Source organism: Lemur catta, chromosome 10, assembly GCF_020740605.2.
Source record: "Lemur catta isolate mLemCat1 chromosome 10, mLemCat1.pri, whole genome shotgun sequence".
Classification (NCBI taxonomy): Eukaryota; Metazoa; Chordata; class Mammalia; order Primates; family Lemuridae; genus Lemur; species Lemur catta.
Window position 1 is genome coordinate 23,082,571 of NC_059137.1, and position 24,665 is coordinate 23,107,235.

Below are 24,665 nucleotides of genomic sequence, written 5' to 3' on the forward strand. Positions count from 1 at the left end.
GTGAGTTGTATTTAACTCATGCTAGTTTTGAGCCCAGGGACTCATAAAATATATGTAACTCACACATCTTTTTACCTTGGGAGCCATGAGAACTATTTTTCAAGTTGCATATAACTCACGCACAGAAAACAATAAAAAACAACAAATTTTTCATTAAATTAGAAAGGATCATTTTGTTTTCAAAGGTTTTATTCTGTTTTCCTAATAGAACACCGTGGCCCCAAGGGAAAAAAAATTTTTTTTTGTAGTGTGGCAGTCAATGTGTTAAATTTTCCATATAGCTTGCCTTCCCTCCCAACTCCCCCAAATACTTCTCCCATGTTTTGAGACAGGAGGCTGCTTATTGAAACCCCATGGAACTGAGGAGTTGTTTAAACACGAGGAAAGCCTAAAATAACCCTTTACCTAGGAGGACTCTGTTCTCCTTTTTGTTTTCCTTCTAGACCCTGCCTGGCTCTTATTTGTAGCCTTGTGTTGATGCCAAACTGCCTCTTCCCTCCAGTGACTGCTGACTGATAGCCCTCTCTTGGTTCCAGCTTAACTTCCGCCCAATCTGCCCATTTTTCTTAATGGCTTAAAGTTCCAAGGGTAAACAAGGTAATACCAGAAAATGCAATCAGCAGGGAGGCTTATATACTCCAACATCCATCCATTTTAATTTGGACTCTACAGTCAACCAGTTTCTATACACAAATCAGGATTTGTCTGAATGTGATATTCACAAAATGTAGTAGGATCCACATTCAGCCTCAAATAAATAAATAAATTTTTAGCATAGTTAAGTCAAAGAATATAAGGGAAGAAATAAAATTAGATATTTATAAATTTTTAAATGCATCTTTTCCAATGATTAAGAAATGTATAACAAAGACCTTTTGGCTATAAAAACAAGAAGAATTACATTATTACATAATTACACTAAACAGATTCAATTTCTGTGGTATAGTGTTCATTAAACAAAATTTTTTATGAAAGGGGGCATATACCTCTGATCAAGAACAGGAATGTGAAGTCAGAACCTTGTACTTGAGAGGCTGTTCAAAGTCACTATAGTGGCAACCTGTCCTTGAAAATTTGAGCCCTACCATTCAAATCAGCACATTCCATTGTCATATTCTTCTGCTATTCAGTATCTGTCTTTCTGTCCTTTAGAGGTAACTCAGGAGAAAACTGTTTCTGATATGTGAGAGAAAGGGTATGGATCATTCTTTGGATACACACCATACCAAAAGTAGCATATGAAGCAGTTTGGAGAAACAGAAACGACAGTCCCTTAGAAGAGAAATTCCTTCTATATACCCTGAAAAGCCCTTAGTCTCTGTTTTCAACCTGGCAATACTAATATGCAACAAATGTATATTTTTTGAGAGGAAATGGCTCCATGGAATCATCCTATTGAAAATTACACTTTTATTTCTGTGAGGAACTAATTAAAAGAAGTGATCTCAAGCAGGAGTAATATCTCTAGTGAAAAATAAGGAAAGCTTTATGAGCCAATATGATTGACTTATTTTTTGTTTTATCATTGTATAGTCATTCTCACACTTGGAGACAGCTAAGGAATGATCTTAGCTAGAGGGCAGAAGCCACAGACTGGGTGTGACCACATCAGTAAGATAAATCTCAATTTCGGAGATATTAAAATATACAACAAAGAAATAAAAATTTAGCCAGTCATGATTTTAAGAGACCACTGACTCTGAGATACAACCAAGATATGGTAAAATATGAAAAATTAGCATCTTAGAATCTATGAAATATGATGTGTAGGTTTCTCTGGTGAAAATCAGACAAAAAGATGTCTTCTGGTCACATTCTGCCATGAAACCTGTTCTAAAGCCCATTATCACAGAGGTACCTGAGACTGGGTTAACCCTTCCAAAAGAAGAGCCTCCACAGTTGTGAGCTTGACAACTCTTTTTTTCATTCCAGGTGATTATGGAATTTGGGAAACCATAGAGACTTCCTTGTCACCCTCAAAGCAGTGTACCTGTATAGTTCTCACCTAGTCGTGCTTCACGTTTCTATGGGAACTTACCTGTTTTACTTTTCCCTGCATGCTATAAATCAGTAACATCCAACAAAGTGTGGAAAATGTTCATTGAGAAATCAGAACCCAAACTGAACTTTCATGTCTGATTCTCCAAACCACTAGAGAATCATAAATTCCAAGTTTCTGCCCATAAGTAAGGAGAGTCAGATAGGTGAGAATTCAGCAGGAGCTACTGTTCTCTGACCCCCTGTACTGAATTCCATTTAGGTGACCCCATTTACTTCCTCTTGTAGACCTCAAGCTTACTGTCTTTATGGATTGATTCCTTCCCTAAAAAAATGGCATGTTCCATGTTGTGTTCATCAGAACCCCACTCTCAAAATTCTTCAGCCAATTCCCAGTGTTGAGAATACCTAATGAACTTAGGGATCAATAGTCTTTGACAAAACTTCTCCCATCCCTGACTTTGTCCCAGAGAACAATGGAGCAACAGAACTGCAAAAATAACATATCAAACCAGTTAACAAAAAGGTTCACGTCACTGTATCAAAACAGCATTATATTTGGAAGAAATATTTTTTCCAAAGCATAAATATATGTATTAATTCTTTTAAATTATTACATAAAAGTCTCTTTATAAGAGTTCAAAAAGTTTGGAGCCATATAAAGTATAAAACAGAAGTTAATCCCCCATGTAATTGTATATGCAGAGAGGATGATTGTTAAGAGTTTGATATACATATACTCTTAATATGTAATATATAAGATATACTGTGTTTTAACTTATTTTTTCACTTATGAATATATTATACTGGTAATGAATTAATATTTCAAAATCCCTTAGACCATTATCTCGACATGGTAACCACTGTACAAATACTTATTAAATAAATGAAACAAATAATAAAAACAACAGATAATTATATAGTGTTTACTGTGGCCTATATTAACTGCTTAATAATCACAACCTAAGAGGTAGGTGCTGTTTTTATCTCTATTTTAGAAATGAGGAAACTGAAGCTCAGAGATGGGAAACAGGCCTAAGTCACATACATATGGTGGACATTTTTAGAAGTTAATACGTATAGATCCATCTCATTCTTTATAATAGCTGCATGGAATTTCATCACATATTAATTGGTCTCTTATTGATGCAAATTTAAGTTCTTTTAAATATTTTACAATTATAAGCAGCTTCATAATAAGTTTTTATCCTTAACATATACTTGTGTAAGTATTACTTTAGGTAAATTGTATGGAACCAATTTTTATGTTTGTTGCTCCAGCTGCGGATCCCAGTCTGTGCTGGTAGGATTAAAGTCAACATCAGACCTACGGAAGGTCTAGTCCTAAGTGGTGAATTTTCATTCAAAGACCTGTTTATTTCTCCCTTACAACTAGAATCCAGGTAAAGACAGACAAGCCTTTGTGTTGTCTTTTTGTGCCAATGGATGGAATTTTTCTGGCCCATCTTTCTTCTTCTGTGGTTCTCAGCTTTAACAAGGATTTCAATGTTAACTTCCACTTCACATGGGCCCAAGACCTTGTCTCCTGCCCCTTGAAGGGTCTTCAAACCAGTCTCCTAGGTTATAGAGATGGGCACTTCTCCTATTACCTTCAGGATGATAGGGAACCAGCTCATGAGCCTACTGTTCTGTTTTTTCAATTCCTATTTATTTCTGACTTTTAGAGATTTACATTTCATTCTTATGAGTTATACAACTAACCCAGCATTTCTGGGTATTTTTAGTAGGAATATGTTTATATTATCTTGTCTGTCATATTGCTGGAGCTATAGTGTTTAGTCCTGGGTTTAAATCCTAGGATATTTGGCATTTAGATGTTTAATCCTAGTTGTATTTGGTCCATAAAGATTCCATGATTCACTGCTTCAATCTCTCTCTTGCAATATTCTCAAATATTTTGCCCTGTTTTCTTTCCTGGCAAAACTCCAACACTTTATGTCTTGCCTTTCAATTTAGCTTTCTACTTTTCTTTTTCTGAACTTACACCTGCACAGCAGAGCAACAGTGGGGGAAAATCCTACGACCATGCAGATCGGTGCCACTCCATAGTCACCGTCCTGTTCTCTACTAAAGCCTTAACATGGTCTTGCAATCTTAGTTTCCTTTGTGAGTCATCACTCCCATCCCACAGCTATTTTAAAATCTTTCTCCATCCCCACCCCCTCCCCTGGCCCACTTACAAAAGTATTTTCAAAAGATAACCTTAATTTCTACTTCTTGGAGGAAACAGAGACCACGAGAACAGAGTTTTCTCAAATTCCACTTGCCGAACTTATGAACTGATTTATACTGGAAAAAGCCCCTCGTCTTTCTTTCTGTTACAAGGAAGGATGTTCTCTCTTCCTGTCTAAGGAGAGTGACCATATAATTTATCATAGAAGCCTTGATACTTCTGAAAGTAAAAGAGAGACTCTATTAATAATTATTCCAGGACAACAGGTGTAAACTAGAACTGTCCTGGGAAAACTGGGACATGTGGTCATCCCCTGTATAAAGTGTATCATTCCACTTGGCCCCTGGATGCAACCCTAGAGCATTCTCAAGCACCACATTCCCCTGGGCATTTCCCTCTGTCCTATATGTTCAGGTTTTCCTTTCCTTCTCTCTGGGTTCCTTCACATTAATACTTTAACGTTTTCAATTTAAAAAAAAAAATTCAATCTTTTTAAAAGAGAAATCTTGCAAAATAACACTACCTACATGCCATACATACCTCCAGCTACGGCTCCCCATTTTAACTCCTCTGCTTTCTCTGCCAAATTTATTGAAAACTTGTCTACACCCACTGTCTCTTTTTTCAGCCCCAACTCTCTCTTTCATTTACAGAATTCTAGCTTCTTCCCTCACTTCCATTTCTGATACTTCTCTTGACAATGTCACCTAGGACTTTCTTGTTCTTTAATAGAATACACAGTATTCAGCCTTTTCCAATTCCTTAAACACTGCTATCTGTGTGGCCTTGTGTACGTTAAGTATTCTTTTCTGTTCCTTAGTTTCCTAAGATGGCATAATATAGGAGCTTCCTCACAGACTGTTAATGAGGATTAAACAAGATAATCCAGGTTAAGCCTTTAGCATCAATGGCACATTTTAAGATGTTAGCTATCCCATCGCACACCCTTTCAGAAAGACATCCATGCCGATGGCGTTTGAGCAGGAGGGGCTATCTGAAGAGAAATTAGAGAATGGTAAGACACAAGACAGGAAGAAGATGCAGGAGACTATGGCTGTCATTTAGAGAAGATGAATGTCTGAGAAGGAGGTTGAGAGAGTAAGATACTAGTTGGAATAAAAGAAGGGAAGAATTCAAGGACTGTTTAGTTGCTAAAACCTATAGGAATTAGAATGGGCTGAATATTGGGGTGGGAGTAGGGTGAGAGATGGGGAGGGGTGGAGCTTAGATAGACCTGGGTTTCTGGTTTGAGTGCAGTAGAGGTGGGGCTATATCAAAGGGTCAGATTTTTTTTAACTTTTTGTGGTATTTTATACAAATAGGTAGCATTAATTCCGCATCATTCCTCAGATAGTTCAAGGAAACACTAAATCTAGGTAGGTAGGTATTCAGTGCGTCTGAATGTGTGCCTAGTGTGCTGTGTGTTTATTTAGCTTTTACTGAATAAGTAGTATCAACTGATTGTTGCATACTGAGCTTTTAATAGCACTGATAATTTAGGATATATTAAATTATAACAACCATGCTAAAAATATATATCTTTTTATATTCTGACAGTCACTAGTCTCACCAACCTCATTCTTTTCCATGAGAAGTTAATGGAAATTTTATGAGCAATTGATGCAATGACATAATAAAAATATTACTTCAATCAGAGGCAAATGTGGGAAATGAGATCATTAAAGCTGTGAAAGGAAGGTCCATCTAGGAAATAAAAATAATCTTAAAGTAGCTCATAGAAAATTATATGCATGAGAAGGGAAAGATGCAGGAAAGGATAGATTTTGGCCTAAGAAGAGTAGGATGGAATTTAAATAAGATATGAGAAACTCTTGAAATCTTTCCTGATTGGAGGATAATTTGTGCAGGTATATGATACTTCCACACTTTATCCATCAGATAAGAGAAAAACAGAAAAATAGGTGATAATTCTTATAGCCAACATTTATTGAGTGTGTACGAAGGATCAGACACCCTGCTAAATACTGTCAATACCTAACTTCATTAAGTACAACAAACCCCACTTTGTAGATGAGAAAAGTTAATTCTATGGCTTGTAACAGGAAGAGCTGGAATAGGTTTGGCACTTGGTTTTGTCCCTCAGTAAAGGTGTGCTGGTAGTTCCTATTTTTAAGCAAATTGAGATATCATTTTAGGTCAACAAGAACCCAATGAACAAATGAATAGAATATCTAGACCTGTTTGGATTCTGATTTCTTAGTGAAGACCATCCACAAGTTGCTGAATTAGCTGATTTTAAAGATAATTCAAAAAATATTTTGACAACATAACTCATAGAACTAGGCTCATTTTTGGTTCTACATTTTGATTTAGTATTTTATTTTTCTCAACTCTTTGTGACGGAGTACAATCTGAAAAAAGTTACTTTTTTCCCTTTTCATGTCTTTTTAGAAGTTATTCTATATGCTGAAAAAGATTAAAATTGTTGTGTCCAAGTTAATAAATGAGTTCTAAAATAGTGTCCTGTTATTTTACTGTTGTAGTGAATTTAGTCTATTTTGGTCAAAATTACCGGTGATTGTGGACAACAGATGGAATATGACCATTCATGCTAACGAAAATTTCTTTCTTTCTTCAATTTTTCTTTTTTGTTCTCCTAGCCTTGACCTCATGGACTAATGTTTGGAACACTTGAGGGAACTGGGCTACCTAGATCTCTTCTTTCTCAAGCCAGGTACAGCCTTCACAGTAAAACGTGGGGTCCCCTGATGACATTGCAGTGGGAAGGAATGTAGCCCCTTACCTTCAACTTCCAGCTTCACCAATTTGGAATATGCTGTCCCAAGGCTGTTTTTTGCCACACATCGATACTGTCCTGCATCTTCCTTTTGCACATTATGAATCCTCAAACTTCCAGATTCAAGAACTGCAATGCGTGAATTTTCCTGCCAGAGAAAAGGATACAAATTTGAATACATCCGTGTCTCTATCAAAAAACATACATTTGCTGTATTTCATCAAGTCATCGTCATCACTATTATCATCAAAAATACTATTTTTAATCTTTATTGGGTATTTATTAGATATACCACATAGTGTTAAATGAGATAATACAAGATTACCAAATTAAATTACCTTCACAAAGATCCCATAAGATACTTTATTTTTATTTTCTTTCATCACATGAAGACATGAGGGCTTGCTTGACTTCCTAAAAGTCAAACCCAAGTCTGTTTGATTAAAAGTACTGCTTTTAACTACATTGTGTACTATGTACCCTATATGGTATCCTTAAAAGAATATATGTATGTCCTTTGAAAAATTGGAAAATTCCACAAATAATATAAAAATTACTCTTCGGAATTAAAACATTACATTTATATTTTCTTTTTAGGTCCAAGTTCAGTAACATATATAGAATCACTCTTGTTTTTCATTGTAAAAAATGCACCAAGATTTATAACAAAAGAAATGCTAGAGAAGTATATAGATTATCATTAAAAATTAGCATTGTTTATTTTATTTTAAATAAAACAATGCTAATCAATTTTATACTTTATTTCAATTAACTGACATACATTGACACATACGTATTCCCCATGGGATATGCTGGGCACAGTAAGGTGACAAACACAGTCTATTACCCCACTGTTAGGTGACACAAAGATAGACAGAGACCATAGTGATGTAGTATAATAATTTATCAGTAAATGTAGGGATAAGATACAACAGCTGTATGAAATAAGCATATGAATAATAAACCTTTAATTTGACTACTTGTCATGACTAAAGAGGATTTGTCAAGGTGTTTGTTTACCAGTCTTGTATATTCTTGCTCTAACTTCTCTCCACTGCATTCTCATTTCTTTTCTTCCAAACCTCATTTCTATCTCTCTCCTTCCTCCCAGAAACTGTCAGTTCTAAAATCCTGGAGTTTATTTTCAGCCGTTTTTATTCCCTAAGTCTCAGAGATTCAATGTTAAAAAAATGATTTAACCAGCTAACAAATAAAAAAGACTCCAGCTTTGCTTTTGCATTGCCTTCTTCCCCATCCCTAATGTTATTGGTTCCCATCTTTGTGTTTTCCCTAGATAGCCCCGACTGGAATGCCACAGAGTTTGCTTATATGCAAACAGAAATATTTAAATTTGGTTGAAATGTATATGGAAAAAAATTTATACTAGAAGTTTGTAAGTGTGTGAGTATGCAAAGAATTATTGTATTTGAAAGTATGTTTTATATACATGTTTTAACATAATAATCACTTACCCTGAGAGGGCTGTCCCCTTTGATCCAAGACACTGACGGCTTGGGATTGCCCATTGTAGTACATGGTAGAACTGCTTTTAATCCCTCTATTATTTTTACATTTATGGGAGGACGAGTTATTTTAGGTTCTAAAGGAAAATGAAAATTCAAAATTAATAAGGCAATATGGCTGCATGAAATATAGAGTTTCTAACTTTTTATTTAACTCTAAACATCCATTTTAAGAATCATTTTAGGCATCTTACATTACAAAATTCATCAAATGCTAAGACAAGTTGATTAACATAAGCTGTCATAGCAATTCAACATTATTTAATTCATACTATAGACATGCAAAAATTTGAAAATGAAATTTTGGTATAAGTATATTTTTGTATAGCTTTGAATTTTGACCTATTTTCCGTGTAGTTTCCATCTTAATTTGACTATTAAATCTGATGATAATTAATTAGATACATTTATCCTGTAGAAAGCAAGATGCTATTATATTAGTGATCTGAAAAAAATTTTGTCATACAATTTAATGGGACTCAATTCTGCAAAGCAAATGTGCAATTTATTGTTCTATCAAACACTCAATCTTTCAGAAGAAATAGTTTATGTCAGCTAGTTTTTATTCTCAAACATGAAGCTTTCAAAGGAAGAAGTTATTAAATCCAATACAGAGAAGAATTAAGTTTGGAATGCCAGTTATTTTAGTACTTGAAACATTCACAGAATAATTAAAACTGTACTTATGTCCTTAGTAATCTTGTTACAGATACAGAACAGAGGATTGTCTTTGCAGAAGAGACTACTGAGAAATGGATGAATTTTTTTTCTTTCAGGACATGTGCCATAATTAATTTGTTACTTTGAAAGAGGAGAGTGTGAAATAAGGATTTTTTTCCTCCTACTTCAATGTATGGGAGAGGAGTAGGGAGTTTGGTGGTGTCTGTTAGGAATATTTGAAAAGACTTTATGACCTATTCATTTTTAATATAGGCATTCATTGCCATTTAGAGTTGCTTTGATCCTGCATTATTGCAAAAATATAAGAAAGGCCTTGAAACTTGTTATGGGAAAATATCAGCTTTGTCACTTTTCCTGTTATCTAGAGCATACCAACTCTCATTCCAGTCAAAAACAGTGAATATCTACATTTAGATATAGTACTGGCCAAGTACCTCAATTGTGAGTTGTGTTGTCATACAGTTGTTGGCAAAAGCTTAGCTTAGGGCTTGATACTCCTATGACATAGTCAAAGAGAATATTATCTATTCCTTCCATGGGTTTCCTGAACAAGATCCCTGTGGTAAACCTAAGGCGCAGATAATGTCTTAGGTGAAGATTTTCGTTTAAAGCAAAAAGCCCCTATCTTCTCAGTGACATAGATGTCTTAGTCATCTGTTGGGTGAGGGGTGAGGAGAAAGAACCCTTGTGGGAAATTGAATAGAAACTAGGAATGAGTAGAATACTGATGTGAAGTCCTGGATTCCCACTCTAAGGGAACATGATTCAGGGTGGAGCCATGAGTACTGACCAATCAGAACCGGCCGTCTTGAAGCAGGTGCTGGGAGTATCCAGCGGTGCCAGCATCGAGACCTTAGCTGACGGACCACAGGGAAGTTGGGGAGGGAGCTTGTGAGGGAGGGGATAGGGTAGCTGGAGTAGTGATGGGGGCTGGGAATCTTGAGGATCTCATGAAGCAGCTCTTCCAAAGCAGCAAGGAAGCATTCCAAAATTTGAGCATTTGGGTTAGCTACACCAGAGTGTACCCACGTGAATGGGTGAGCTCTCCTAAGGAGAGGGTGGAAAAAGGAAGAGAGGAAGAGAAAAGAGGATTTGGCATAGAACCAAGATCAAGAACATTAGTGCCTGAGAGAATGAGAAACATTCAAAAGAAAGGTAGTGCCACAAAGCAGCGAAATAGTTAAATGTGCTTCGTTCTCAGAATCAAGACTTCATGATCTAGCAAATGAGAGCATTCCAACATCCCTACTTGATTTTCTCGCTACTCCACACGCTGAAGGAGAGCATGCATACAGGCACATCCCCACCTGCCTATACACAGTGAGTGGCAAATCAGCCTTCCCACAAAGGCCCACAATCCCGATTAGCTTCCTATTCTAATTAACTGAAGACGCCATTTACATTTAGGGTCAAACAATAAAAGATCAATTTGAGAAAAACTATAAACATAAAAGGAAGGAATCAAAACAAAATCAAAATTTATTCTTAAGGAAACAAAAATGAAGCAGGGAAAGAAGAAAATGTCTTTCTAAAAAAATGCATTAGTGATATCCTTAGAGAAGCTTGAGTGAATATTGCATCATACAAGTAGAGTTTGCTATGAAAAAAAGAGTTATCAATGAAAGAGTAATTCTTAGAAATTACAAATACAGTTTTTAAGATCAAAATATTCAGAATAACAGAATGGTCATACTAAAGACTAAAGATGTGGAAGGAAAAGTTAAAGGAATCTCCAACAGGGTTGATTAGACATGTAGATAATAGGAGCAGAAAAATGTGAAGTCATAAAAAATTGAAAAAGGAAATCTGATATTTCTTAATTAAGAGTTCAAAAATGAGAAAACAGAAAATAAAGAGAAAGAATAGAAAAAAATGTACCTCATTTTGGAAAAAAACTGGTCTTTAGAGCAAAAAAACCCCACCTGAATGGACATGCTTGAAGCTCTGACTCAGGGGGATGGGTGGGACATGGGCAATATATATAACCTAAACTTTTGTACCCCCATGATAAGCTGAAATTAAAAAAAAAACAGCTAAAACAGAGGTAATAATAATAACAGAAAAAAACCCCTAACATATTCTTGTAAGTTTGTGAAACTTATGAACTCTAAAAATAAAATGAAAAATTCTAGAGTTTTATGAAGGACAAACATCAGATTTAAATAAGAAAGAAGAAAAAAACTTCTCATCTGCAACAGAGGATGTCATATGACAATGAATAATTATCGACTAAAAGCTAAAGGAAACGGCTTTTTAAAACTCTGATTCTACACCCAGCAAAATTATTATCCAAGAGTGAGGGCAAAGTAAAGACTTCCAGCCTTGCAAAGACTCAGAAATTATCTCACATGCTCACATTCTGGAAAAAGTACCAAATGATTTCCTTCCAGAAAAATGACAACAAAGGATAATGATGAAAGACGACACAGAAACCTAACAAATAAAGGTCTCAAGTGGACCTAGATTCTGGTAATTTATGTGGTGCCAGTATGTAGGTCACATGATTTTTCCCATCAGTAACACAGTGTCAGAAAAGAGAAGAGAAAGATTACATGATTACAAGGTTGACAGTTTGCAAGCAGAGGTGCTTGCATCACAGGAGGTCATGAGATTTGAAGATGCTAGGAAGGGAGTGTTTGGTAATATACCACCAAGTAGAAAAGAAAACTAAGTACGGAAGGAAATAAAATCCCAATTAAGGGTCAATGGAAAGGAGAACAGAGAGGAATCAAGGACAGAAGGTGACTGTGTTGGTGACAGTATGTAGTGTGAGTAAGAAAATAAAGGGGCTTAGACATGCTTAGCTGGGAAAGAGACAGTGGGAGTTTGTACCCACAAACTTTACTTGGAGGAAAGTCATGAGTGTGGGAAACTGTTTTCCTCACCTGACAAAGCTGCACAAAGAAATGTCATGGTTATAGAGTGATATATTGCAGTTTAAGATTTTTAAATGCACACCATTACCAGGAGGGGACCAGGCCAAATGTGGCTCATTGATTGGGTAGTTAAGATGAAGAGTTAAGATAAATGTCACTGGACTTGTAGAGGTCAAGGAATTATGAAGATTAAGTGGCTAGTGGCTCTATTTCATGGCTTTTAAAATCTCTTAGGATGTTGGCAGGAGTAGGGATGTGCAGAAAACTAATCAGCCCAGAATCAGAGTCATTGACAAATACAGAGGAGTACCTAGAAGTGAGAAGATGACATGATGAACAGAGTTAGAGAAGAGGTTGGACAGAAAGGCATGAGCCCTCATGAGAGGAAAGACTTTGCACAGGAATAAAAATATAATGGCTTAATGGCAGCAGTGAGGGCCAGGAGATTAACTATCAGCACTTGCTAGTCATGTAGACATGGGGGGGCGGAAATCGAATAGCCTCCATTTAAGCAGAAAGTCACTCAGAAGAAAATCAAGTTTGAAATAAGGCAAAAGGTAGAAGAAGTGTCTGCAAAGGGGTTAGAGATAAAAAGAGCATTTGGCTATAATAGAGCTATGCTTAAAAGCCACAGGGTAAAGGTTTTAGAGGGATGTTCCCCAGTGAAAGAAGTCAGGGTGGAGGAAACACAGAGCTGCATGAAGGCAAGAAAATGGGAGAGGACAGAGAACTAAGAGGCTTGCATTCGTGTGGCAGTTGCTGGCAGGAATAAGAGGTGTGAAATGAACTGGACTCAAGCTTGTGCTTTGAACTTGACCTTGTCTTGCTGCTGAACCTCTAGGTATGAGGGGGTCTCTATTTACTGGCTGTTTCAAAGTGTACCACATCAACTTTAAAATCAGCGGATGATTCTCTTTCCCACTCACTCATCTTCACTTGCAGAGCTGCGCAACTCTCCGCAGCTCCTCCCACGCCATTGTTGGCTATGCAGCAGTAAATGCCATCGTCACTGTCTTCCACACTCAGGATGGTGAGGAGCTGCCCATTCTCCCGAATGCTGTACCGGGTGTCAAAGAGCCTGCAGGTCACAGAGGAAAATGGAAGATTAGTGTATCATCTGTGATTTTTCTAGCTATGATTAATTGATCAAACTGATGACCTGTCAATGAGTAGAATGCACCACTGAGGCCTCCAAAAGTTCTTTCAAAGGGTGATGTCTATTGATAAGACCAAATGTAAAGTTTACTTTATTCAGGAAAGTAGGTCATAACCAAGATATATGTGTCTTCTCTCCATAATTACTGGAAGTAGCAGCTAGATAATAAATATGCACACACATAAGTGTGATGAGCAGAAAGAGTTAAATATTTCTGGACATAACTAACAATTAATTGAATATTTATTCTTTCATTAAACAAATACTTACTGAGTGCTAACAAGTGGCAGGCACAGTTCTATTTACTTGGAATACATAAGGAAGCAAATGGCTTCAATTGCAAAATATGTGCTTTACATATATTAGCTATTAAATTACACACAAACTATTTGTTGAGAAGCGAATTAGAACAATGAAAGAAATTCAAAGGGAAGCATCAATATGAAAGTGAGTTTAGGGTTTTTTATGCCAAATGTGTGTGGTAAGCAGAATGACAGTCCACGAAAGATTCTTGTCTTAATTACCAGATCCTGTGAATCCATGTTACCCTACGTGGCAAAAGGGATTTTGCAGATGTTAAGAATTGTAAAATGGACTGTTCTGGATTGTCCAGAGAGCCCAGTGTAATAACACACATCCTTAAACGATGGAAGAAGGAGGCAGGAGAGTCAGAGGATGAGATATGATAATGGAGGTAGAGGCCCAAGTGACCAGTTGCTCACTTCGCACGTGCAGGAAGGGGCCAAGGAATGTAGGTGGCCTCTAGAAGCCGGGAAAGGCAAGAAATCAGATTCCTCCCTAGAGCCTTCCGAAGGAACTCAGCCCTGCCAACACTTCATGCTGATTTGAACCCAGTGAGATTCATTTCATACTTGTGACCTCCAGAACTATAAAGATAATAAATGTATGTTGTTGTAAGCCACTAAGTTTGTGATAATTTGTTATAGCAACAAGAAATAAATACAGATTTTGTTCCCTGGAAGTATGGTGCTGCTGCAACAAATACCTAAAAATGTGGATGTGCTTTGCAATTGGGGAATGGGTAGAACAGAGAAAAATTTTGAGGAGCACACTAGAAAAAGCTTAGATGTTCTTGAAGAGACTGTCAGTAGAAATATGCATGTTAAAGACCCCACTACAGAGGACTTACAAGGAAGTGAGTAGCATGGCGGAGAACAGATAAATCATCTTAGAGAAAACCTAAATTACCACAAGCAGACTATTGGTAGAAATATGGATTTTTTTTTTCTTTTTGAGGCAGAGTCTTGTTCTGTCACCCTGGCTGGAGTGCTGTAGTGTCAGCCTAGCTCACAGCAACCTCAAACTCCTAGGCTCAAGCGATCCTCCTGCCTCAGCCTCCTAAGTAGCTGGAACTATAGGTGTGCATCCCCATATCAAGCTAATTTATTATTATTATTTTTTTTTTAGTAGAGAAGGGGTCTTGCTCTTGCTCAGGCTGGTCTTGAATTCCTGACCTCAAGTGATCCTCCCACCTTGGCCTCCCAGAATGCTAGGATTACAGGTGTGAGCTACTGTGCCCGGCCAAATATGGATGTTAAAAGCACTATTGGTGAGGGCTCAGATGGAAATGAGCAACATGTTTCTGGAAAAGGAAGGAAAGGGGATCCTTGGTATATAGTGGCAGAGAGCTCAGCTGAATGGTGTTCCACAATTATATGGAAAACAAAACTTGTAAATGATAAACTCATATATTTAGCTGGGAAATTTCCAAGCAATATGTTGAAGCCGTGGCCTGGTTTCTTTTTGTTGCTTATAGTAAAATTCAAGAGGAAAAGGATAATTTGAGGGAAAAACTGCTAAGCAGAAATGGAAGTGGGACTTGATGATTTGGGAAATTCTCAGCCTATCCAGATTGCACAAGATGCTGAAAACTATTTCAAATTGCTTAATTTAATCTGTGAGCCTTCCTGTTCCAGAAGTTCTGCGATAGCTTGCCTAATAGAATATTTGAAGACTACCACAGCACAGGGTAATTTCCCACATTACAACATGTATAATAGAAGGAAACACTAAATTTCAGTTCAAGGTAAATTAAACTAAAAATGTCATTTTCCCCATCCAAGTTCACGGATCCTAGACTATGGATACTAGTGTAAGTACTTGCTATAGACTGAAAGTTTATATCCCCCTAGAATTCATATGTTGAAACCTAAGATTGAATGTGATGGTATTTGGAGTTAGGACCTTTGAGTGGTCATTAGAACATGAGGGTAGAGCTCTCATGAGTAGCATTAGTGTCCTTATAAAAGAGACTCAGGAGACCTCTCTCGCCCCTTCCCCCAGGGGATGACACAGAGAAAAGATGGACATCTATAAACCAGGAAGTGGGCCCTCACCAGGCATTGAATCTGCTGCCACCTCGAATGTGGACTTAGCAGCCTCCAAAACTGTAAGAAATAAATTTCTGTTGTTTAGAAGCCATATAGTCTATGGTATTTTGTTATAGCAGCCCAGATGGATTAAGATACACTTAGCTGTAATGCAACCTATATTGCCTACTAGAAACCCTATGATTTCACTTTGTTACAGATTTTAGAGTATTTTTGATCAGAGGTAATGAGGAAAGGATAGCATAATGTTTATGCCAAATGGGAATTTCACTTGTTTAAAAGGCTGACTCACTATGTATCGGAATCCCTTCTAACTTTCAACAACAGCAACAAAAACAAAAAGTGATGGTGACCTAGAGGTCAGATTCCTAGACAAGAGACTTCACTCTATTGGGATATCAGAAGCACAGGAGATATGGCCAGTCCCTATTAACTCCCCAGCATGTCCTGGAATATGTGCCCCCAGACTTAGGGTATCATGGTGTTTCCTAATTACTGTGAATTTTCTTCTAGTTTCTAATCTGGGGGCTTATCTGACTTCCCCATGTCAATAAGCCACAAAATAGCCCTGACTTTCCCACATCAGTTAAATCACTGTTTTGCTTTAAGAAATTTTCTTAAGCTCACTGAACTTCAGATCTTACATCTATAAAATGAAGAACTTTGCATTTTATAAATTCCAGAATGTAACCTTTACTACAGCCAAGAGCTGTGGTTGCATTTATGTCAGAGATAAACTGCAAGGCAGCAGTGCACATTCCTACCAGAAAAAAAGGCAGAATACTTACTTGATGAGAATTTTATTTCTTGTCCAGGAAATCTCAGGCTGGGGATAGGATTCCACTGCACACATAAAAGTAGCCACTTCTTCGACTAAGGCATCCACTGTTTCAAGAGGAGTGGTGATGACCGGAGCTGAAAGGAAACGAGAAATCAAAAGAGAACATTCTAGAATGTTGTTTACTAATCCTTCCTTAAGCAGTCAGATGCCATCAAATACCTGAATGAGAACTGTATCTCTTCAGAGCAGAAATTTGCCACAAGAAAGGACGATTTAATGTAGAGAATGTTTTTACTTTCAAAATAGACATTTGAGAATTAAAAGAGAAGGCTCTCAAGAGGAATAGGACTTAGAATTTATTATATATGAGTAGAGGCAGATCTAGGTTTTATGGAGCCTAAAGTTGTATAACTTGAGTGCCCTTTAAAAGTATATATATAAATTCATGAATATAAAATTTCTGTGACTACCTCAATGCCATCCGCATCAAGGGAAGTGAGTCAAAGTAGAAAAGAATAGCAATCTTAACAACTGTTAAGAATAATTTTTCCCAAATTTTATAAAAATATATGTTCATATGAACACACTGCTAGAGCCCACGGAGCATCTTAGAAGGGGGTCTTGTCTATGAGAGTCTCTGACGCTTAAGTCACATCTGATTTACAGAGAATTCACATGTGCATATTAATAGAATAGAAAGAGACTCAATAATAAAGACAAATAATGCAAACAAAAAATGGGCAGAGGATCTGAATAAACCTTTCTTCAAAGAAAATTTATAAATGGCCAAAAAGCACATGAAAAGGTGCTAAACATCATTAGCCATTAAGGAAATGCAAATCAAAAACACAAGCTACTCCTGCTCACCCACTAGGATGGCTATAATTGAAAAGATAAATGTTCATGAGGACGTAGGGAGATTGGAACCCTGTGAATTGCCGGTGGGATGTAAAATGGTGCAGCTTTTGTGGAAAGGAGTATGGTGGCTCCTCAAAAAATTAAACAGAATGACAGTATGATCCCACAATTCCACATCCAAGTATATATTCAAAGGAATTGAAAGTAGGGACTCAAACAGATATTTGTACACTCATGTTCGTAGCAGCATTATTCACAATAACCAAAAGATAGAAGCAACCTAAGTGTCCACAAATGAATGAATGGACAAACAAAATGTGGTACAATCATACAATGATATATTACTTGACAATAAAAATAAATGAAGTAGCATATATGCTACAACATGGATGAACCTTGGAAACTGTAAAAGTGAAAGACACCAGTCACAAAGGACCACATATTATATAATGTAGTATATGTATACCATGGAGTACTACTCAGCCACAAAAAAACAATGGTGAACTAGTACCTCTCATATTATCCTGGATAGAGCTGGAGCCTATTATACTAAGTATCACAAGAATGGAAAAACAAGCACCACATGTACTCATCATCAAATTGGCATTAAATGATCAACATTCAAGTGTACACATAGTAATAACATTCATCATGTGTCAGGCAGGTGAGAGGTGGAAGGAGAGGATGGGTATATTCACGCCTAATGGGTGCAGTGTGCACAGTTTGAGAGATGGACATGCTTGAAGCTCTGACTCGGGTAGGGCAAAGGCAACATGCGTAACCTAAACATTTGTACCCCTGTAATACACTGAAATAAAAAAAAGAAATAAATAATAAAAAAGAAAGGCATATAGATGACTTTCACTGCACAAAACAGATTAATTGTACTAAATTGTACTAATTGTGGTAGAGTGGGAGAAGAGTTAAGCAGACAATTTTGTCTTCTAATGCTGGTCTGCTGGAGCTGGCTTACACAGGCTTGCAAGAGCCAATTGGTAATTTTTCAGGTATTTTATGCTAAATACAGCCATTATTAAAAACTAAATTGTATATATTTATAATTAAATAAATTATACTGAAAAAAGTAATACTCAAAATTCATCACCTCCTAGTTATTTAACTACATTTTACTATTATCTATGTTCTTTTTTTTTATCTATGTTCTTAAGGTTATTTACATCTAATTTATCTGTATGGTAGAAATAGTTACAAAGGCTGCTATTGCACATGCTGTTTCCCAACTCGGTATACAGTGTTTGCTGATAGCTTAAAACTGGCCATGGTTTGGAGTGTTTACAATACAGAAGTCAACAAATGCAATAAACCAGGGCCTTTTTTTTTTTTTTTCTCAGAGAAGTGGCTCTTAAACATATACCAGCAAACTGTTATCTAAATAGAATATTATTTATCCAGTTACTGCAAATGATGTTTTGAGGAGTACTAATAACATAGAATATGCTTATGCTTTAGTGCTAAGTAAAAATGGCAGATACAGAATTGTATAAACAATACATTTGCCCTTTTAAAAAAAGATACATAGAAAACAATGGAAGGAAATATATCAACATGTTAACAGTCCTGAAAGTATGGGTGACTCTCTGTTTTAAACTTTGTATATTTTGTGTTTTCAAAATCAATCTTAAATACCATGTATTATTTTTATAAAAAAAGAAATTTTATTCATCAGTTTCTTCTCACGCAGTATACAGATGCAGAAGTGGCAGGGGTAAACAATTAATGTTATCTTTCCAGTGAGGTGACGCAAAATTCTGTTGAGATCAGTTGAGATCAAAGAAGTATTAGAATGTCTTAAAAGAGTCAGACATGGAGAAATATGTGAGGTGTTACCAAGTACTTTATTAAGTTAACACTTTCCTATAAGCTTCAGTGAGTGCCATGGCAGTCTTACGTAAGGTTTGACTGTTTTCATATTAGCATCTAAAATTGACTAAGAACTTGCTATGTGCCATGCATTGTACTTTTCATTCATTATCTCACTTATCACAACTAACATAAAGGTAGATACAATTAATATTCCCACTTGTAGTTTAGGAATGAAGACTACGAATGGTTAAATAACTTGTCTAAACATCACAAAAGTAGGAGGAAATAGAGCTCAATTTCAGGGTTAAAATTGGTTTAAAGGTCCTGTCTCTTAACTCTAAAATATAGTGTGTCTTCAAGATAGTACTCGTTATACACAGAAAGGGAAAAAAGAAAGATTTACATCAATATCAATTTCTATAGACAGAATGTAGTTGATTAAGTCCACTTTGCCCATATTTCCAAATTATCCAAATCTGCTTTCAAATTTTTACTGACACAATCACATAGTTGTATTTAATGACACTTGTTGACTCAGCAGATTCTTGTTTACTTTCATTCTACTATCCAGCTTTTATCTCAGCCAGAGCCTGTTTAAATTAGGGCACTATTTCTTCTCTCAATCCAAAGACTACATGAATAACAAATACATGAAAATGAACACAACCCTTTTCTGCACCCAAAGAATAACTTAACTTGAATACTAGCTGCTTGATGAGAAGGATGTGATATTGTCCTTCCTTTGAATTTTATGGGCTCCAGTGCATGGCCATTAACTAACCAACTGTTCATTATTTGCTAATTGACATGACCAAATGATTCGGTACACAAAGAAACAAGGTATATTTGTTCCTTTCTGTTTTAGTAAAATTAGGGCTAAGACTTGGAAAATATTCTTGTTTCTCTAACATTATGAATACAGTTTTTTTTTCCAGTATGAGAAAACACTGGTGTTGGAAATTTTTTAAATCTTCCAGAGAGGATATTCAGTATTGCTCACCATTTGGACGTTAGGGCCTGGAACATTCATTTAACTGAAGATATAATAAAGTAAAGGTTATTTCTTGTTATGATGGTTTGTAACTTATAAGTTTCATTAGTAATAATGCTCAATAATCACTTATTAATGCTGTATCATTAATTCTTTGCAACAGAAAAATGTCTTGGTCCTTGCCTTCAGGAATGGCACTGGGGCTGGGTGCAGTGGCTCATGCTTATAATCTCAGAACTTTGGGAGGCTGAAGTGGAAGTATTGCTTGAATGCAGGAGTTTGAGACCAGCCTGGGCAACATAGTGAGACCTCATCTCTACAAAAAATAAAATGAAATTAACTGGGTGTGCTGGTGCATGCCTGCAGTGTCCCAGCTACATGGGAGGCTGAGGCAGGAGGATTGTTTGAGCCCAGGAATTTGATTTGCAGTGAGCTATGATCCTGCCACTGCATTCTAGCCTGGGTAACAGAGCAAGACCCTGTCTCAAGAAAAAAAAAAAAAAAAAAAAAGGAATGGCACTGGGCACAGGCAGATATAAGTTCTTCTCAACCTGTTAGAATTTCTGAAATTGCCTCTCCTGTGGGCATTCCTTTGGGTTTTGAGACTCATCTAAAACATGCACATTACCCAGGAGTGATCATTACACCAGTCATTGACAACTCTCAGGATAATACATAAACTTATTTGTCAAGCGTCAGTAGGCACTTCATTTTATGAAGGCTCTGAGGCTCACAGAGCCTACGTGTTTTCCCTAAAGATACACAGGAAGACATTGGGGACTAGAAAAAAGAAACTTGATCTCAACATTCTTTTTCAAGCCTTTAATGTCCTTGTTTCACTTTCTTCATTATCCAGCCTTACCCCATGGTATGTTGCTATATAACGTCAACTCCTTTACTCTCTAGTTCTTTAGCTGCACTGACCCTGGAACGTGTCAATCCTCAATTAATCCAACCATCTGTCCTCGCAACCCCTATGTTCGTATAGCACTGCAGGATAAAGCAGGACAACTGTTCAGGTCAGGTGCACCATAAAGAAAGCTGCAGTCCCAAGCCCCAGCTGGGTCCTCAGCACGGTCCATGTAATTCCTGAATGAGACCACTCCTCCCAGGTCCCCTTCCCACCCCTCACTTGTCACTCTCTCCCAATGACCTCAAGTCCTATTTCACTGAGAAGTTGCCTACTTTTGCCTTTGAAAATAACGTAAAGTCTAAAGAAATCTTGATACTTCTACTCTTTTTTTCTGTTCTTCAAGGTCCATAATATTTAAAGCAACTGTGTTTATCCAAACATGCAACGAGTAATTCTCTCAATGTACGTCAATATAAAACATTCATCCAGGACTTGGTGTCCTGGATTTCAATGACAGCTGTGCCAGTACTGACTTAGTCACAGGTCAAATCTGTGAATCCCATCCCCGTATGCACGCGTGTCAAAGGAGGAGGTTATTCAAAAATACTTAAACATAAATCACTTAGACTCAAAAACTTCAAGATAGGGTAGGAAATGAGGCAATTTTGGAAGTAGGGTTTTGACAGGAGCTCTTTGTGCATATTAAACAAACCTAGTGCTGCTTACAAGAACTCCTACACTCCTGCAGAATTTAACATCCCATCATATACCTAATACTCTCTAATAAAACATTAAATGTCATTGATGTATGTGCTTAAGGCAAGTATTCAACGAAATGTTGTCTAGTTTCATATGTAACAGTTTGTAAAATTCTCCTGCTTGGGGTTATGAATTTGAATTCATCACTGAAAATATCACTAGTTGAAATAATTCAGAAAGCCAAGGACTTTTCCCTTACCTTTGAATATTAGGATTTCCCCTTATTTTTGAACATCAGGAGTCTCAATTAAACTAAAACTGAAACAATAGACTATTAATTCTATAAAGCTGGGTATTAACTTTATTGAGGGAATGGAGTGCAGGGAATATGAAAAGAATCCCCTGAATACTCTTACACATTTTAAATATCTCAATTTATTTTGTAATACATTGTTGTGCAGTCTCCTAGATTCACTCATGATAAAGGACTTAGGAAAAAATATGCTGCCTAAAAAATGCTTTTCATTATTACCTTCTTCCAAGAATAGAGAAGCTGGTTGGGTAGAACATTTTCCTTAGTTTTAATAGTATTAAAATGATAACATATTATTATGGTTCTTATCTACCAATATATTCCTCACACTTCAACATTTAAAATTTTCAGGACAATGTTTTCGTGATATTATTCATTCTCAGAACTGGTGTGTATAGTAAATGGACGTTTGCTCTCCTAGGCATGGTGTTTGGGCTAAGGTTGATGTTAAACTCATACTGATTTAGATTTTACAGTAAACACAATAGACTAAGAAAAAAATAGTTTTAATTTTTTAAAAACCTAATTATAGGAGTAAATAAATTAAAAGAAACAAAGTTAGATTAACGATCTGATTAGTTTATTTAAGAGCCAGGATATTTGGATTCGTTACCTCTATGCCACTATATTCTGAAGTTTTCAACATAGAGGTAGCGTGCCTTTGAATTAAGGGCTTTATCTGTTAAGTTTGGAAACTGAAAATCATTTCTTTCTAGAATATAAATTAGGGCTTATTCAGATAGAGAGGTTTTGGGGCTTTGTGTGTGTGTGCACTAAATTCTTATTTGGACCATCAAAATCAATTGTCCTACTCCTTATAAGACTAGACTTCAGTAAATTTTAGTATTTAAGCCTGTCATTTTAATATAACTGCATGGTTTAAAATAACACAAATAAGACTTAAGAGAATCCATAAGTCCAAACATTCACATGCTGCCTTGCCGGACATCCGTTGTGTGATCAGGAAGTATTAAAATAATATGAAGCCAATGTTAAGTCTTTCTGGCTATTATTAGCTGTTTGAAAAATCTAGATTCTCTTTTATCTGAAGATACCTTAAAGTATTAGTTGGAAATTAAATATTTAAATACATTTAAAGATACCATTCTGCTCAAGTAAAATGGAAAAAGAGAAGCAACAACAACAACAACAACAACAACAAAAAACCCAAAAATATATAAAATAAGATTGGGAAGAAAACTATATCTTATTTGCCTGTGAACCGTGAACTTGTGGCTCCAGAATTTTTAGTGAACCACAACATCTAAAGATGTGTTTCTTATCTACATACAGATACTACCGTCTCTTATTTACACAATACAAACTGTTTCAGTGCTTTGATAAAGGAATACAAAAAGAAAATAATTAATTTGAATGTGTCCTGAGATACAGAACTCTTTTTAATCTATTGCAACACATTTAGTTTGAAAACTCTTTTGTTAAATCGATACCACTCAATCTGCTTTTTGTGTCCTTTTCAAAAAAGATTGCAGGAAAGCCCTCAGTCACTTTGAGAATCACACATTTTCTAGTCTTCCTGGTTTGAAATACACTAGTCTCAGTTTCATAATACACTGGCCAGAAACCATATCACTGTGGACATTCTTGCTACTGCAACAGGTGTTTGTCAGTTTCTTAAGTTGCTTTCCTTTCCCCTGAGGTGGTGTTATTTCCGGTACATTCCAAAGGCTCTGAAAAAAACTTTGGCAGTCTCTTGCCAAGCCAAATCATGACTCCAGCCCCAAAGTTATTGAGAAGCCGCTGTCATCAGGGTTTTATTATATAGGCCAATGGTGTGCATCTTTCTATATTTCTGATTTTTTAGTAACTAAAATGTTTATTAAGAGTTTGGTAAAACTGAAACTGATAATGGAAACGATTTTTGTTCAGAAGCAAACACTCTGGACGTCTGGGAGTGGGGCTGATTATATTCCTGGTAAACCTGATGTGAAAAGGTTTTCATCATTCATTTAGACCACCCTGAAATTTGACATACGTGTAAACAAAACAGTCCTTGATAACTTGCAGTCTACCTGCTAATGTTTCCTCTAGAAGTGAGGGCTCTGCATCACTGTACAGCTAAATGTTTTAGTGTGGAACTTAGAAGGGAAGTTTTAGTAGAGAGCCCATCAGCTAATTGCTTATGTATATAGTTTCCTCCTCCTGCTCCACACATGCTACTCCTACTTCACTAAGTAAAACCCAAGCCCACCATACTGTGAATCAGTCCTGACTGTGGCACACACGCACTTCAGAACTGCAACAAGGCAACAAGAAGACAAAATTGCTCAAACCAACCTTTTGGCAGTTTCTCAGTCCCGCTGAAGGCAACCAGAGTAAGGATGTGTACCAGTGGAATGTTGACGAGCTCTCTCATGATTAATCCAGGCTCACGCAGGAGAAAGTTCCTTCTGGACAATGCAAGGAGAATGCCTCCACCGTTTACATTTTAAAGCATAGTTTCTTACAAAAGGGTCGTCAGCTAATGACTGTTAGTGTCAGCAGCTCCACAGGCTCTAAGTATAATCAGGAATTCTCAGACTTGGCTGTAATGATGGACACAGCCAACTGGTGCGTATCCACTTAGGCCAGTCATGCAAGTGTAGGGCTGGAGGAACAAGGGAAAGAAAATCCCTTTAGAATCCCTTTTAAGATAGTGGCAGAAGGACAATACCAGATGCCTTTCACTGTATTCCCTGGGGTATAGCTTTTCTGACCTTTTGATTCAGCCCCACACCTCCCCTGCACTCAAACCAGAAACCTGGGTCTCTCTCATTTCCACTCCTCCCCGTCTCTCACCCCACCCCCA

General features: G+C 36.7%; 1 protein-coding gene across 1 annotated transcript in view; it reads right to left on the minus strand.

Moving 5' to 3' along the window:
* The window catches only part of MUSK (muscle associated receptor tyrosine kinase), a 93,620-nt gene extending 69,326 nt beyond the window's left edge, over positions 1-24,294 (minus strand). The window contains exons 1-5 of the mRNA XM_045562207.1: positions 24,155-24,294; positions 16,326-16,452; positions 12,957-13,108; positions 8,423-8,550; positions 6,957-7,098 (exon numbers count right to left, since the gene is read on the minus strand). Coding sequence (XP_045418163.1) covers positions 6,957-7,098; positions 8,423-8,550; positions 12,957-13,108; positions 16,326-16,452; positions 24,155-24,233 — 628 coding nt within the window. The 5' untranslated portion in view covers positions 24,234-24,294. The remainder of the gene's footprint in view (positions 1-6,956; positions 7,099-8,422; positions 8,551-12,956; positions 13,109-16,325; positions 16,453-24,154) is intronic.
* Positions 24,295-24,665: the final 371 nt, after the last annotated feature.